This window comes from Saccopteryx leptura, chromosome 2 (assembly GCF_036850995.1).
Source record: "Saccopteryx leptura isolate mSacLep1 chromosome 2, mSacLep1_pri_phased_curated, whole genome shotgun sequence".
In the NCBI taxonomy this organism is placed as follows: Eukaryota; Metazoa; Chordata; class Mammalia; order Chiroptera; family Emballonuridae; genus Saccopteryx; species Saccopteryx leptura.
Window position 1 is genome coordinate 49,745,082 of NC_089504.1, and position 17,499 is coordinate 49,762,580.

The 17,499-nt window shown below is 40.4% G+C and overlaps 1 protein-coding gene across 2 annotated transcripts in view; it reads right to left on the minus strand.

The window, feature by feature from the left end:
• Positions 1-179: 179 nt before the first annotated feature.
• The window catches only part of CEP78 (centrosomal protein 78), a 37,704-nt gene continuing 20,384 nt past the window's right edge, over positions 180-17,499 (minus strand). Inside the window, exons 10-16 of one of the 2 annotated variants that reach the window (XM_066367946.1) lie at positions 16,421-16,466; positions 14,811-14,936; positions 4,721-4,798; positions 2,723-2,889; positions 1,706-1,877; positions 1,339-1,386; positions 180-791 (exon numbers count right to left, since the gene is read on the minus strand). In XM_066367946.1, the coding sequence (XP_066224043.1) occupies positions 231-791; positions 1,339-1,386; positions 1,706-1,877; positions 2,723-2,889; positions 4,721-4,798; positions 14,811-14,936; positions 16,421-16,466 (1,198 nt within the window). In that variant the 3' untranslated portion in view covers positions 180-230. The remainder of the gene's footprint in view (positions 792-1,338; positions 1,387-1,705; positions 1,878-2,722; positions 2,890-4,720; positions 4,799-14,810; positions 14,937-16,420; positions 16,467-17,499) is intronic. The other variant, XM_066367947.1, reaches the window with a different exon arrangement.

Consider the following 17,499-nt stretch of genomic DNA (forward strand, 5'->3'; position numbering starts at 1 on the left):
TGCTAAAAACAGTAATCTCTACAATAGTATCATATATGTCAGGCCTTCAGTCAATATTTGTTGAGTGAATGGTGCAAAGTGTCAAAAGAAAAAATACACCAAAATTTCATTACAATAAATCTTTCTCTAATGGCTTTTAGGCCTATATTTAAAAACACCATATGCCATAATGAAAACTAAGATTTTTATTAAAATTTTAAGGCAAAAACATAATTTCAAAAGATTCAGACCTAGGTCAGGTGTGATTGGGTAGGAATGCTTTCTTGATATTCAAAGTCGGATCCAAGAGTATCACTTTCAGAATATTCTAACAGATTGAGTTTACTTTTAGTTGTCTTGGATGAAACAGTCACTATTCTACTTTCTTTGACAGAAATGTGTTTTTTCAAAGACTCTGTTTTAACTGGCTCATTAACCAGAGAGCTATTCTGCCCTATTCCTTTGCTTTTCCGGTTTACAGGGGAGTGAGAGCGAGGATGCAGGTCCTTTCCAGGTTGTTTCTTGGTGGAGCGTTTTTTGGTACATTCACCTGTGTTGGTCATTTTCTCTGAAGAAGATCTGCTATGTCTAGACAACCCATCTTCTTTTCTTTGAATTCCAGATCCAGAAATCGCATCTGCTGAGGGAGAACATGTTCTAGCAATGAGTTCTTCCAAAGACTCCTGCCGCTGCTCAGAGACTTCAACGCCCAAGTTGTCTCTGGAAGTTTCTAAGGGCTCCCGAGTAGAAACTGGGTCATGGAAGGAGTTGAGAGACAAAGGAATTCTAGCATCACCTGTAATTTTCTGAAACTGGAGGGGAGAAAAAGATAAAACAAGACAAAAATTCAGTAATGAACAAAGCCAATCATTAAAAGTTGAGTATTAAACTTCAATGTTACTCTGTGATCTCATTATTAACATAGTCAAGTGATTATTTAGAAGATTTAGAGCCAGTTTTGTTTTTTTTTTCTAATTATAGCTTGCCAAGTGATTCCCAATTTAACTTCACTATATCCAAGGCTATGTCCACTACATTTTCAGACTCTTGTGTTTTGGGGTAATTACCCATTTCCCTTCCCCTCATTAGAAATAATAGAACTCCATTCCCTAAGGAAATTAATTTCCTTTCTATCCTCCAGCCACATGTAAGCAGTATCCAGATGGTGATGAGCTTGCGTTCCCAGCTGTCAGTTCCCACAGCCAGTCTGAGACGGGGGCTCCCAGCAGGGCCAGAGGAGCCGCAGACAGGTTTCCCCCGCCAGTCCCATCACTGACCCAGTGAGTAACTATACTATAGTGCCTGTTAGTTCTATCTGGGTCACTTATTTTAAATAATTATCTGTATCAGTACTGGTACCTTCATTAGTGTTCCTTCATTGTAAGCTGACTGCATACAAATAGAAACCTAGGTGAAATATGAATACAACAGACATTTACTCAATTTAAAATCTGAAATATTTTCTCTAATGCTTCATTTCTTTCACTGAGGATAGTTTGCTTTGTCATAAATTTTCAAAAGAACTTCCGGTTTTCTTACATATAACAATATGATATCATGAAATGGGCACAAATTTACTAATCTCAGATTTAGAAAGGACCCCAAAGAGGCCTCTAGCTCCCAAGCACAAGAACTAAGACCGACGTTCTTACTTCCTCTGACTTGGTAACTCCCTTTTTGCTAATCACTCTCAAAATCACTAAGTTTTTATTCTGTGTCCACTTACTTGGATGTTTTGCATTTGTCCCAGGGCATTCTGCTTTGATTCTGGTTTTTCCTCTTCAAGTGCCTTCTTTTCTTCATTAGGTGGACTAGTTAGAGTAGAATTCAGCTGCGGACAACCTATCAAATGAAAATCTGACGGGTCTATACCAGCCATTGTGGCAAGCTGCCCAAGCCTGCAGAGAGGAGGAAACAGCAAGGATTATTACAGTCACATAAGAGCAGCTTAGATTTCCCCATACCTATAATGATGAAATACGTCTATAACCTTAACAGACAACCTCCTACTCCAGATTACAAGCCTCTATCTTTCCCAAATTCTCAGACCTCCGGCCCTTTAAATATGTCTCTCCCTTCAATAATGTGTTAACTACAATTTGATTTTATTTCCTTATTACTCCATTTTAAACCCTATCTCACTAGCAATTTCAACACATACCACGCACCTAGTCCTCAGTCTCTCACTCTCTCACACTTCTTTACCACCTATCTTCCTAGTTTCCAAGAATGTATGCGTTCCTTTCTTCCCGACACCAACCCACTCACCTACAAAATATTATATCATCAATTATCACCCTCCCGTTCTTTCAGCAAAGTCTCTCCCAGTTGAGAACCACTGATCTATATCTGCCCCACATTATGAGTTACAATTTTTGTCTAGGACAAAAATACTTTTAATTCAAATTTATTTAACAAGCAAAATGAATAAAAGGTAGGCAAATTCCTATGCCTTCTAAAATATTTTCGATTAAAATTACTTCTAATTTAGTCTTTAGTAAAAACCATACCTATTAATTATTTTATGTATAGGTTACTTTTTTATAATGGGCTCTCTACCAAAGCAGGTTTATCATTCTGCATTTCTTTTAAAATTTAATTCCTCATTTAAAAAACATTAAGTATGTTACCTATAATTACAGAATGAATGTGACTATGGAAGTGATGAAAACTGCTCAAGTTCCCCAGCAAACTACCATTATAGTTGCAAAGAGATGAATGCCATGGAGAAAAATGAACGAACCCAGCATCTTTAAGGAGATCCAAAAAAGCATGGAACTTCTGAAAAGAATTCTCAATGCTGCCCAAAACCCCTTCGTCATCCAGGACCATGTTTGCCAATGACTGCGCGTGCAGGGCTTCCGACAGAGAGAAATTGATGTTTCTTAACTGAGCATTTTCATGTTCCAGCTGAAAAAGGTTGAAAATGTCTGACATGGTTTTCTCTCACTGTCATCAAAAGTTTTTAAGTAACAAAACTAAAAGAAAACATTAAAAAATGTAATTAATTTGTAATGAATCCAATTCTCTAGCAGTAAACGACATGATAAGCAAAACCCAGAGCTACCCAACAAAGTCTCTTATATAAACTTAGGTGCTATGTAAATAACAGTAACTGTTTGTAAAGACCACATTTTTAACTGGTTAAATTCACAGTGGATCCTCATTCAATATTAGAAACCAGCAACTTAAGGGTTCCTTGAAATTAGAAGATAAAATACAGAGTCAAATTTAAACAAAGCATAATGCAACTCTGTTGAATACTGAAGATTAATTTTAATGAGAAATATATTAATTTCTCAATAAATTTAAAACTCCTAAGCCATAACCAATTACTAACTGTATGACTACCTATATTCCCCATGGCTTCCTGAAAATATTTACTCCTTAGCATCCCACCCCCTCAGCGTCTGTTCATCTAAAACCACATATAAACCCAATCTGAGTATTTCTTAGGCCATTTTGTTCATAATGCACCTTTGCCTTATATAAACAGGTGCTCAATATTCACTGAATGAGCAAGTATCCCTCAATCTAATGTATGCACTTTAAGAGATTCCTCCCTAAACTCACTTTTTTTTTTTTTTTTAACAGGGACAGAGAGAGTCAGATAGAGGGATAGATAGGGACAGACAGGAAGGGAGAGAGATGAGAAGCATCAATCATCAGTTTTTCGTTGCAACACCTTAGTTGTTCATTGATTGCTTTCTCATATGTGCCATGACCATGGGCCTTCAGCAGACTGAGTAACCCCTTGCTCGAGCCAGCGACCTTGGGTCCAAGCTGGTGAGCTTTGCTCAAACCAGATGAGCCCGTGCTCAAGCTGGCAACCTCAGGGTCTCGAACCTGGGTCCTTCTGCATCCCAGTCCGATGCTCTATCCACTGCGCCACCGCCTGGTCAGGCCTAAACTCATATTTTAAGAATATATTTATATAGAACTTTTTTATAGCTTATGTTCTGCTTTCATGCAAATTAGTCTAATTGTAATTCTAACATATTTTTCTTTCATTGTATTCTTAGCAGTTTTGCAATATTTTGTACTTATTTAAATGATTCACTTTCCTAATTCACTGTCAGTAGACAGTCTTATGTTGCAGAATATGCAGTATAAGTACAAGGGCTTTCCTGAATCAAAACGTCATGAACAAAAATAAGTTAAAGTCATATAGAAGCACACAACAAAAACACTCTAAGATTTTTACTTTTTTTTTTTTTTTACAGAGACAGAGAAAGAGTCAGAGTGAGGGATAGACAGGGACAGACAGACAGGAACGGAGAGATGAGAAGCATCAATCATTAGTTTTTCGTTGCGCACTGTGACATCTTAGTTGTTCATTGATTGCTTTCTCATATGTGCCTTGACCGTGGGCCTTCAGCAGACCGTGTAACCCGTTGCTTGAGCCAGCAACCTTAGGTCCAAGCTGGTGAGCTTTGCTCAAACCAGATGAGCCCGCACTCAAGCTGGCGATCTTGGGGTCTTGAACCTGGGTCCTCAGCATCCCAGTCCAATGCTCTATCCACTGTGCCACCGCCTGGTCAGGCAGATTTTTACATTTTTAAAAACATGCTTTCTGGAATACAGATCGTATAACCACTAATTATAAGTAAATACAGAGGTTCATATGGTACAACCAATTTGCAATATATTACAGTTTTACAAACTGTCTGTGTCTACGGCTTAAAATCAAATCAAAATAAAGCCAAAAACTTCTCCAAAGCATAAGAAAACTCTTGTTTACCTCACTAACTCGTTTGTCAGCCTTGAGCCTTATTACTCTTTCCTCCTTTAACTGCTTTAGGCACTCCTCCAGCTTTTCCTAGTGTGAAGAAATAGAGGACATATAGCAAACTATTCATTGTATTCCATCCAAGTCTTTTCAGTTATGATCTCATCAAGGATTCAGAGGCAGAGGTGAACTGATTTCAGGATTATAGTCTACTACTCGTAATATCATACCATGATAGTGAAATTAATTACCAAAACATATCAAATTAGCATGTTAAAAATTTACTTAACTCCCAGTCCAAATAGATTTGTGGCAGCTAATCATAAAAGGGATATATGTCTATAATATAATAAGTCAGAAATAAAAATTTAAAGTTTAGAAAGGAAAATTCTATTTTTATTTGTGGACTCCATAATTAAGGACATCCTATTAACATGCTTAATACACTTAAATTATGTAATTGCAGATTCAAATGCATTTTTTACAAAGTTAACACCTTTAAAGCACTTCGATATATGCCAAGCACTGTATTGTTGCCTCTGCATTAAATAATCATCAAAACTCTACATGAGGAGGACAATTATTAACTCCATGTTATTTTACAGATGAGAGAACTAAAGCAGAGAGAAGAGCAGCACACCCAAGGTCACATCACTGATTAAGCAGTAGAACCACATTTGAACTCAGGAAGTTGGGTACTATTCCTGTTTACAGAAGTGGTCATCTTTCCATTCACCAAAGTCAATAAAACAGAATGGACATTGCTAAACTCCCTTACCAATGCTCCATGAACTAAGACACTTCGAACCCTGAAGCAGAGGATACTACCTGTGGTGCATACCTCCCCAAGACAGCCCCCAAGATTGACCTGCTGAAATGCACAAACCTTCCTGTTACTTAAACTAACTGAAGTGCTACAGTGAAGGGATGTTGCAGGTGTAACTAAGGTTCCCCAAATCAGTTAATCATAAAATAGGGATATTAATCTGGGTGAACATGACAACCCAACAAGAGGGACCAGGATCTTCCTGAAGAAGTAAAAAAAGGGACAAGAGGAAGATTCTGTTGCTGGCTTTGAAGAAGTATGATGATGTGGCAAAGGACTCAGAGGGTCCCCTGACTGAGAGCTTTCCAATCAGATGGGGAGAACCTGTCTTACAACTGCAGGAACTGAATCACACCAATAAGCTAAATAAGCCCTGAAGTAGATTCTTTTCCAGAGCCTCCGGATAATAACAGCACCTGACATCATGATCTCAACTTTTTTAGTCTGAGCAGAGAACCCAGTCATGCTGGGCCTGAACTACTGACCCACACAACTGTGAGCTAAAAAAACAGGTATTGTGTTAAGCCACCAAATTTGTAGCAATCAAAAAATTAACATACTACTCAAACCACAGGGTCATGAACAAAATAAATGACTTATTGTTTGAAGCCACTGATTTGGGTGATTTCTTATACAGCAATAACTAAACAGAATGCCTATATTTATTAAAACAGCAAGGTATGTTAATATAGTACATGTTAAAGGCTTTAAACAATCACTTAAACAAAAAAATTTCAACTTAAAGTTTAATTGACCCTTAGTGTGTGTGCTTTGAGGCCAAGAACTCTATTAGAGACCATCACTGGGAGAGGAAACTGGTACTACTTTCTGGAGAGTAATTTTTAGTTCACACCAACAATCCTATGTCCAGGAATTTACCGTAAGGAATTCAAACATGTGGGCGAAGATTTCTCTACCAGCACGATGTCATAGGACTGTTCATAACTAAACCCTGAAGTAGGTTAAAAACTTCCAAACTGGGACTGGTGTAAATAAAAAGAGCACACCCATATGAAGGGATTCTACTGAAGCCACTAAAAAACAGTGACTACCAGAAATCTGAGCCAGAGTGAATGAATGGGCTTCGGAAGTCCTACATTTAAAATATATCTGTGCGTTTTTCTTGGGAGACTGCCCACAAGTTTAATCTGATTCTCCAATGTAGAACAGTATTTAGTGACATGACAAATATTTTTTATACCTTTTAAGACAAAAGGGCAAGTTAGACACGTAATGTACAGAAAGAAGAGGCTTTTATTTCCTTCAAAGAGTTTTTTGTTGTTTTCAAAAATTTGATCAATAAACATATTTTTATACACAGATTTTGGGGAGCAAACAAATAAACAGGGTATTTTTGCAATCTGGATGGAGGGGCTGGGCCCAAACCCCACCTCATTTGCCTAGTTAACAAAGAGCTACACCTGATTCTCATTTGTCTCACCCATGTTCTCCGGAGGAGGCTGGAAGCTAGTTTCTTATTAGTGTAAAGTAGATTTGGATGGTATGGTGGGGGTTGTCTTTGAGTTGCCTTGGAAACTTAATTGAATTGCTGATGGACCACATTTTTTCTATGAATAAAAGTGGATGTGCTTCTGGGAGCACGGGCCTTCCGGCTAAGGAACAGTAGAGACTGTTTGCCGTGGCGTCCTCCTGAACCCATCTGTATATATATATATCTTTAAGTCCCCGTCTATCATTTATTTCAATTCCATACCTGTTCCCATTCAAAGACCCTGTAATGACTTGTCGTGGCTGGACCGCGACACAGAGGAGATATTTTAAAAAATAACAGTCTAATAACTTAAAGTTTTTAAATGCTTTCCTTTTTCACCAGTTAAAGCTACTCAGGGTTTTTTTGTTGTTTTTTTATTTTTATTTTTATTGAGACAGAGAGAGAGTCAGAGAGAAGGATAGATAGGGACAGACAAGAACATAGAGAGATGAGAGGCATTAATCATTATTTTTTCGTTGCAACACCTTAGTTGTTCATTGATTGCTTTCTCATATATGCCTTGACTGTGGGCCTTCAGCAGTCTGAGTAACCTTTGCCTGAGCCAGCCACCTTGGGTCCAAGCTGGTGAGCTTTGCTCCAACCAGATGAGCCCGCACTGAAGCTGGCGACCTTGGGGTCTTGAACCTGGGTCCTCCGCATCCCAGTCCAACACTCTATCCACTGTGCCACTGCCTGGTCAGGCAAAGCTACTCAGGTTTTTAATGAGGAAAAAAATTGCAAAATTCCTCTTTTTATACTATGTTTTTAATATTTCAAACTGATTTCATAGAAACTCTAAAAAAATAAATAAATAAAAGCAAACAAAGAAACCCCGTCACATGATAGAAGTCAGACTGGCGGCTCCCTTGGGGGCGGAGAATATACTGACTAGAGAAGTTAGTTGAGCAAGGAAGACTTCTGAAAAGCTGTAAATATTTTTACCTAGATAGGAGTGCTATGAGTGTATACATATATAAAAATTCTTATGATTTAATTACTTTGCTATACGTATCTTACAAATCAATAAATTTTTTCTACAAACCAACAAATGCACATCACCACCACAATCAGAGACAGTAGACTAAAAACTCCATTCTTAACTAGTTCTAAACACATCCAACTTCAATTACATGAAACAGTTTCTCCCTCTAGTGGAGGGAATTAGAATGTAATGTTAAATTTTTATGACAGTGTACCCTCCTCCTTCAAAGTAATTCATGTCTTTTAAAGAAAATATGAAACCAAAATATCAAAAAGTAAATTGCTAGATATACTTTTTTTTTATTTAACAAGAGAGATAGAGACAGAGAGACGGGGACAGACAGGCAGGAAGGGAGAGAGATGAGAAACATCAGTTCTTTGTTGCAGCACCTTAGTTGTTCATTGATTGCTTTCTTATAACCCAGGGGGCTCCAGAAAAACGAGTGACTCCTTGCTCAAGCCAGCGACCCCCCGCTCACGCTGGAGAGCCCGCACTCAAGCCAGCGATCTCGAGGCTCAAACCTGGGTCCTCTGTGTCTCACTCCAACACTCTATCCACTGTGCCACTCCCTGGTCAGGCTCTATTTCTTAAATAAAATGAATGATAAGGTCTTGGAGTAATTTTTTTCCTGTCATCTGCTCTCCTTCTTCCTGGCTATTCTTAGTTAGTTGATATTTTTCTGGAACAAAGCTCCCATCACACTGTGTATCAAATTTTATGTTCAGGTTTTTTCCATTTAACATTAAATCAGTAATTTCTCATATAAGCAGGGGGTCCATAACCTTGATTTTTTTAGTGGGAGACAAAACATTTCAATGAAAGGATTTATCAGCCTATAGCCATACCACCTTGAATGTACTGGATCCCATCTGATCTTGGAAGCTAAGCAGGGTCAGGCCTGGATAGTACTTGGAAGGGAGAGGATTTATTAATCCTTGTTAATTATTCTTTTATAGTTAAAGACCTAAATTCTTTTTTTCTTTTTTTAATTAAGTGAAAGCGGTGGAGGCAGAGAGATCGACTCTCGCATGCGCTCAATGGGATCCACCTGGCAAGGCCCCTATGAGGAGATGCTCTGCCCATCTGGGGAGTTGTTCTATTGCTCAGCAACCAAGCTGTTTTCAGCACCTGAGGTGGAGGACATGGAACCATCCTCAGCCCCAGGGGGCCAACCCGCTTGAATCAATCGAGCCATGGCTATGAGAGAGGGAGAAAGAGGGAGAGTAGGGGAAAGAAGGGGAGAAAAGGGGGAGGGGTGGAGAAGCAGATGGTTGCTTCTCCTGTGTGCCCTGACCAAGAATTGAACCCAGGACATCCACATACGTGGCAGATGATCTACCACTGAGCAAACCAGCCAATGTCCCAATACTGAAATTCTTTATAATTTTCAATATTGTAAAACAAAATAATAATTTTATATGCATGAACGCTTTCTTCATATTTAACATAATTTTAATGAAATAAGTCAATAAAAATGAGTTTGAAATGAAAGCAAGTGAACATTTTTTTTTTTCTGAAGCTGGAAACAGGGAGGCAGTCAGATTCCCGCATGCGCCCGACCAGGATCCACCCGGTACGCCCACCAGGGGCAATGCTCTGCCCATCCGGGGCATCGCTCTGTCGTGACCAGAGCCACTCTAGCGCCTGGGGCAGAGGCCAAGAAGCCATCCCCAGCGCCCGGGCCATCTTTTGCTCCAGTGGAGCCTTGGCTGTGGGAGGGGAAGAGAGAGACAGAGAGGAAGGAGAGGGGGAGGGGTGGAGAAGCAGATGGGCGCTTCTCCTGTGTGCCCTGGCAGGGAATTGAACCCAGGATTCCTGCACGCCAGGCCAACGCTCTACCACTGAGCCAACCGGCCAGGGCCGCAAGTGAACATTTTTAAGGCTGTGAGGTAACTCTCCAAATTGTTTCCTAAAGATTTTTTTTTTTGATAGAGACAGGAGTCAGATAGGGACAGACAGACAGGAAGGGAGAGAGATGAGAAGCATCAATTTTTTGTTGCTGCACTTTAAACTTTCTTTTTTTGTTTGGTATTTTTCTGAAGCCAGAAACGGGGAGGCAGTCAGAGAGACTCCCGCATGCACCTGACCAGGATCCACCCGGCAAACCCACCAGGGGGCGATGCTCTGCCCATCTGGGGCATCACTCTGTTGCGACCAGAGCCACTCTAGCGCCTGAGGCAGAGGCCACAGAGCCATCCTCAGTGCCCGGGCCAACTTTGTTCCAATGGAGCCTCGGCTGCGGGAGGGGAAGAGAGAGACAGAGAGGAAGGAGAGGGGGAGGGGTGGAGAAGCAGATGGGCGCTTCTCCTGTGTGCCCTGGCCAGGAATCGAACCCAGGACTCCTGCACGCTAGGCCAACACTCTACCACTGAGCCAACCGGCCAGGGCCTGTTGCTGCACTTTAATTGTTCATTGATTATTTTCTCATATGTGCCTTGACAGTGGGGCTACAGCAGACCGAGTGACCCCTTGCTCAAGCCAGCAACCTTGGGCCCAAGCTGGTGAGCTTTGCTCAAACCAGATGAACCCGCACCCAAGCTGGTGACCTCGGGGTCTCAAACCTGGGTCCTCCACATCTCAGTCCGATGCTCTGTCCACTGTGTCACCGCCTGGTCAGGCTGTTTCCAAAAGATTTCTAAGATTTTATACTGTTAATGGCAATGCATCACTTGGTAAATGACCTCTACTCTGTTGGCTCACTTCTTCACTTAAAGTGTAAGATATTTGAGGGAAGGGAGTGTACTTTAAGCATTTATCCCCAGCACCTGTGCCTAGCACAAATCAGACAATCTATATATAATTGGTGAGTAAGGAAAAGCCCTGCCAATACTAGACTTATGTGTGTGAAAGACCAAGTGTGTTTTTCTTTAACTGGATAGTTGAAAACTTACATTTTCCTTAAATGTACATTTCTTTGCTTATAATTAGTAAATTTCTATTTTAGATTATATTTTTAAAAATCAGATTCTCTAGGGCAAAATTCCGGCCCTAATCCTTAGCTATATAACCTTGGACAAGTTCAAGAACTCTTTGCCTCGATTTAATTATCTATAAAATGGAGATAAGTTCCTATATCAGAGCTGTTAAGAGAATGACATGAGTTAACACACATGTGAAACTAAGAAGAGCAGTACATAGAATATATTCAATTACTGCTAAATGATAAACATGTATGTGTATGTAAACAGTAGCAAAAAGCTTAAAATAAAGGAGAGTTGACTCTTGAACAATTCGAGTTTGAACTGTGTGGGTCCACCCAATGTGAATTTTTTTTAATTGACACGCACAATTCAAACTCGAGTTGTTCAAGGGTCAACTGGTGGTTGGGAATCCGTGTAACACTGTAGAGGGCCAACTTAAGTTATACTTGAATATTTCACTGTGCAAGTGGTAGGCACCCCTAACCCCCACACTGTTCAAGGGTCAACTGTAGTCTCATCCCATTCACAAATCCAGCTCTTTGGAGGCAACCATTGCTTTAAGCAGGTTTTCAATTGTGAAATACAGGGTGAGGCAAAAGTAGGTTTATGGTTTTAAGTACATAAAATACATTTTACTCATGTATTATTATTAATTATACTTTTTATTTATTTATTTTTTATTATTTTTTTTAAAAACTTGTATATATTTTTTTATTTTTTTCTTTATTCATTTTTAGAGAGGAGAGAGAGAGACAGAGAGAGAGAAGGGGGGAGGAGCTGGAAGCATCAACTCCCATATGTGCCTTGACCAGGCAAGCCCAGGGTTTCGAAACTGGCGACCTCAGCATTTCCAGGTCGACGCATTATCCACTGCGCCACCACGGGTCAGGCACTTTTTATTTTTTTTAAGTGAGGGGAAGAGAAATAGAGACACAGACTCCTGCATGTGCCTCAACCAGGATGCACCTGGCAACCCCATCTAGGGCCGATGATGCTTGAGTACCGAGCTATTTTTAGTGCCTGAGGCTGACACACTCGGTTGGAACCAACTGAGCTATCCTCAGCGCCTGGGGCCACACTTGAACCAATCAAGCCACTGGCTATGGGAGGGGAAGAGAGAGAGATGGGGGAGAGGGAGGGAAAGAGAAGCAGATGGTCACTTTTCTTGTGTGTCCTGACTGGGAATCAAACCTGGGATATCCATATGCTAGGCCAATGCTCTATCTACTGAGACACTAGCCAGAGCCTTATTTTCCATATTAAACAACTGTAAACCTACTTTTGTCCCACATTGTATATGAATAGTGAAAAGTGCACAGAACAAAACTGTCAGTGTGACAAATATTTTTTTTTTTTTTTCTGAAGCTGGAAACAGGGAGAGATAGTCAGACAGACTCCCGCATGCGCCCAACCGGGATCCACCCGGCACGCCCACCATGGGGCGACGCTCTGCCCACCAGGGGGCGATGCTCTGCCCATCCTGGGCGTCGCCATGTTGCGACCAGAGCCACTCTAGCGCCTGAGGCAGAGGCCACAGAGCCATCCCCAGTGCCCGGGCAATTTTTGCTCCAATGGGGCCTTGGCTGCGGGAGGGGAAGAGAGAGACAGAGAGGAAGGCGCGGCGGAGGGGTGGAGAAGCAAATGGGCGCTTCTCCTATGTGCCCTGGCCGGGAATCGAACCCGGGTCCTCCGCACGCTAGGCCGACGCTCTACCGCTGAGCCAACCGGCCAGGGCCAAGATTTTTATAATTACCTTTCAAGTATGTAAGTAAAACTTGGCAGCATCTCAAAAGTCCCTCCATATTCTTTCCCCACTACAAGCTCCCTCATCCTCCCAGAGTTAAATACGAACCTCATTTCCCAACAATCATTTCATTTACATGCATACACACCTACTATTGTTACCTTTATATAAAGAGAATCAAAGTGCATTGTTTTTAAAAATTTATCCACACTGTTGTCTGTAGGTCACTCAATTTTATTGCTTTGTAGTTTTCCCAATGTATAAATATATATAATTTACTTAATTTTTAACTCTTAAAGGACATCTGGGAGCTATTCCCTAGTTACAGTTTCCAAATTCTTGGTCCTCCTTATGTCTATAATTGCTTTTCTAAATATAATCTTCTAGCCACCTGGTGAAGGAATGCAAATAACACACCTAAAAGGACAATGAATGGGATTAGATGCTCTAGGGTCTGATCTTTACTCTGTAACTTAGAATAAGCCATTTAAGTGCTACAATTTGTAGGTGTTCTTTTACAAGAAGAAAGGGGTAATTTTACATGTCCATTATAATATTTCATAATTTTCTAAGTATTTATCTCATCAATAGTTTTAACCTAAAAAAAATCTGGGACCTGGCCGGTTGGCTCAATGATAGAGCGTCAGCCTGGTATGTGGAAGTCCCAGGTTCAATTTCCAGTCAGAGCACAAAGAAGAAGTGACCATCAGTTTCTCCAACCCCCCACTTTCTTCCCATCCCGCAGCTATGGCTTGATTGGTTCAAGTGCACAGGCCCTGGGCACTGAAGGTGGCACTGTGGAACCTCCACCTCAGGTGCTAAAAATAGCTCAGCTGTGAGCATGGCCCCAGATGGGCAGAGCATTGACCCAAGATGAGAGTTGCTGGGTGAATCCCGGTTGGGGCGCATGTGGGAGTCTTCTCCCCTCCTCTCACGTGGAAAAGAAGAAAAATAAATAAACAAACAAACACACACACACTCTGGCCTTCTCTTTTGAAAATCAAATACTAATTTCCATAGTCCTAACAGAATAACTAGTTCTAAGTCTGTCAAGTTTTACACTAAAACAAAATTATATTAAATAATTTTTAAAATTACATGTGAAATTTGCCTGACCAGGCCATGGTGCAGTGGACTGAGTGAGGGTTGACCAGGGACACTGAGAACCCAGGTTTGAAACCCTGAGGTCACCAGCTTGAGCATGGGGTCACTGGCTTGAGTGTGGGATGATAGCCATGACCTCAGGATCTCTGACTTGAGCCCAAGGTCGCTGGCTTGAGCCCAAAGGTCACTGGCTAGAAGCCCAAGGTCGTGACTTGAGCCCAAGGTTGTTGGTTTGAGCAAGAGGTCATTGGCTCAGTTGGAGCCCCCATATCAAGGGACATATGAGAAAGCAATCAATGAACAACCAAGGTGCCTGCAACAAGTTGCCGCTTCTTATCTCTCTCCCTTCCTGTTTGACTGCCTCTCTGTCTTTCTTGCTAAAAAAAAAAAATATGTAGAATTTGTGACACAAAAAGACAAGGCCCCCCCAATGATGTTTCCATTCTTTACTATAAATTATCAACTCTGCATTAAAGTCGAAAGAAAATACAGTATTTCTGAGGTACAAAAATTTCTCATAAAAATAATTTTTTTGTTTTCTATCCCATACAAACAGAAGTATGAAATGACATTAGATGCCACTCTTATTAGGCAACATAATGTAGATTGATTTTATTTTTGGAAAGAAAATATCAACATCAAAACTTTTTTTCTCCAACTTTACTTTTGCTAGAAATGCAGTCATATTTTCTCCTACGGAAATAAAGAGTCCAGCTAGAATGGTCACTTTTCTGACCTGTAACATCAGAGCACTAAATTAGCTGACTGTACTCATGCAGAACGTAATTTCTTGGAGTTTATCTTATGATCATTAAGGTTCTCCCTAAATCTAATATGTCCTATGGGTCTCAGGAAAGGAAAACACATTACTGATGGCATGATTTGACTGTTATTTCTTAGGAGTTCAAACGTCCACCTTTCACCTTGGCCTGAGTTAAGGAACCATTCAAGAGGATACAGAAAGGAGGGAAAAACAGACGCCTCACCAAGCTGTTCTAATCTCTTCTGTATCTTGAAAGTGGTAATTTTGTACCTGTAATGCTTCTTGTTTTAAACTAGTTTTTTCAGGTTCCTGAACACTTTCTGAAGAATCATCGACCTCTTCGATTTCTGAGGAGGAAGGACTCTCTACCGTCACAGTCACAGGAAAATCTAATTGCTTGGAGAAAAGAAGACAAGACGTATAAGAGATAATATAAACCAGCTACCAAATATTAAAGAACATTTAACACAATTTGAGTTACTAAGTTATTATTTATAAGTGTCTTTCACTGCTCCTTCGTCTAAAACAAGCAATGACAAAGTAAAATGGCAGGGACTTATTTTGCTGTTACTGTACAGAATTCTATTGCACACAGGATTAAAATGTGGAACTGCCCATATTATTTTATTAAATATCTTTCACATAAAGCACGCAGAGGCCAGAGTAAACATTTTTTTTCACAGGTCAACATTATACTGCAGAGGAGAAATTTATTTTCCACAATCAGACACAAAAAGTCTGAAAGTAAAATGTCATTTTTAGGAGAAAAATCCTTCAGGAGGGGACTGATAAAGGACCCATCATAAAACCTCATCTTCTCTTTTTTATTTACTTATTCATTTTTTAGAGAGGAGAGGGAGAGACAGAGAGAGAGAGAGGAGAGACAGAGAGAGAAGGGGGGAGGAGCTGGAAGCATCAACTCCCATATGTGCCTTGACCAGGCAAGCCCAGGGTTTTGAACCGGCGACCTCAGCATTTCCAGGTTGATGCTTTATCCACTGCGCCACCACAGGTCAGGCTTTTCATCTTCTCATCCTTAAGAAAAACCTGTGTTGATTAACATGAATACAACTCTCTGGTCAAGTTTCACTGCCACTGGCATGTTGTTCAATAACGCTATTTCCAAAATTTTTTAAATGAACCTGGTCATAACCCCATAAAAAGTCTACAGATCAGAAAGAAGCGTGCTGGGGTTACATAACCGCACAGAGGACAAGTCACTGAGAGACCGTGTCAACCGCAGGCAGCAAACCCTGCAGTATCGAAGATCCCGATGGTAGAACAAGGCGGGCACTCTTTCGGGCACGCAGCACAGTACTGACACCCGGGAGTGTGCTGCTTTTTACAGAGCAGCTACAAAGGCTCCCAGGGTCACTGGGAGGAGAACCTGCTAGTCTGAGGATTCGTTTGCTCTAAGACCAGGAGACAGCGTGATAGGAAATGGGTGTGGTATTGGTGAAGGAGAGACAGTGTTCTGAGAGAGCAGAGGCTTTGGGATTTGTTGTTTTATTTTGGCTTTAGGATTTGGAACTTATATAGCCCCCACAACATTTCTTGAAAACACAAGGAAATTTTTGCATGACAGCTCCACACATTGGGTCAGTAATGGCAGTCATTTCATTGCACTGGGTGACAGCTAATTTGAGGACTTGAGAAACAGTTTCCTTGTTTACATAAGAAACCACAAGGCCCCCACTGTGTACCATATCCACACAACTGCGAAGTGGCATTGGGATAGTGACCTGACAAGTTTTAAATAAATTTATTTCGGGGAGGGAAATGTTTCTTATAAGGCGCTGTTCAGTTTAAAAAGCAAAGACAATGACCTTCCACCGTCCCACTTCAACCTCCTATGTATTATAAATGTAATAACTACATACCTGCAATTGATTATATGCATCACGAGTTTTGATCGATGGAAACCCCCTAAAGAGATATCAAAAAATTAAATTATATTTTAATCGAAATACATAATCAGTTAACCCCAGTTAATAAAACTTGTCAGGATTATGTACAATATCCAAATAAAATTCTGTATAAAAATGAATAAGCTCAAAATTAGGACCTGGAAGGTTCTGCTAAAGAGAAAACTGAACTGAATTTAGCAGATTGGCTTTGTGACAACTCTGAACTGCTGAGCGGTACCTTCAGGTGCCTATGTTCAGGATGGTTGAGATTTCCAGTCTAACCTCTTTAACTGGTGATATTAATGGTTCTCTAATTTGCCACTTTTTATGACCAGATTGGACCTGAGATTAATGTCTCAAGAAGTTACGAAACCACTAACTTATAAAACTAATGTACAAAGACTGGGGCCTCAGCACTATAGTTTATACAATAATATTTACATTACCATTTGGAAAAAAGTATAATCAGTTGTCCAATGGAGACAGGGACAGACAGGAAGGGAGAAAGATAAACATCAATTCTTTGTTGCAGCACCTTAGTTGTTAATTGATTGCTTTCTCATCTGTGCCTTAACTGAGAGTCAGCTAAGCCAGTGACCCCTTGCTCAAGCCAGCAATCTTAGGGTCATTGCTATGATCACAAGCGTAAGCTGGCAACTCCGCACTCAAGTTGGTGAGCCTACACTCAAGCGGTAACTTTGGGGTTTTGAATCTGGGTGCTTAGCATCCCAGGCCAATGCTCTATCCACTGCACCACCGCCTGGTCGGGCTAATGTGAGCAATTTAATAAATATTTTACATTTTACTTACATTAAGTCCTATTTAAAATAACTTTTCTGTTTTCTTAAGCAATTGCCAATTGCCAATTTCTTGAATACTACCATGTAAGACATTTGGTAGTAATTATTTTACAGCAAACTGATTCACTGGCAAGCTGAAAGTTACACTTCAACAATTTTAAAAGACTTCTATACTTCTATGACAAAATTACTACAGACAGCTATCCCCTGGATAAACAATCAGCTAAAACTAGTCAAATCTAGTGTGATTCA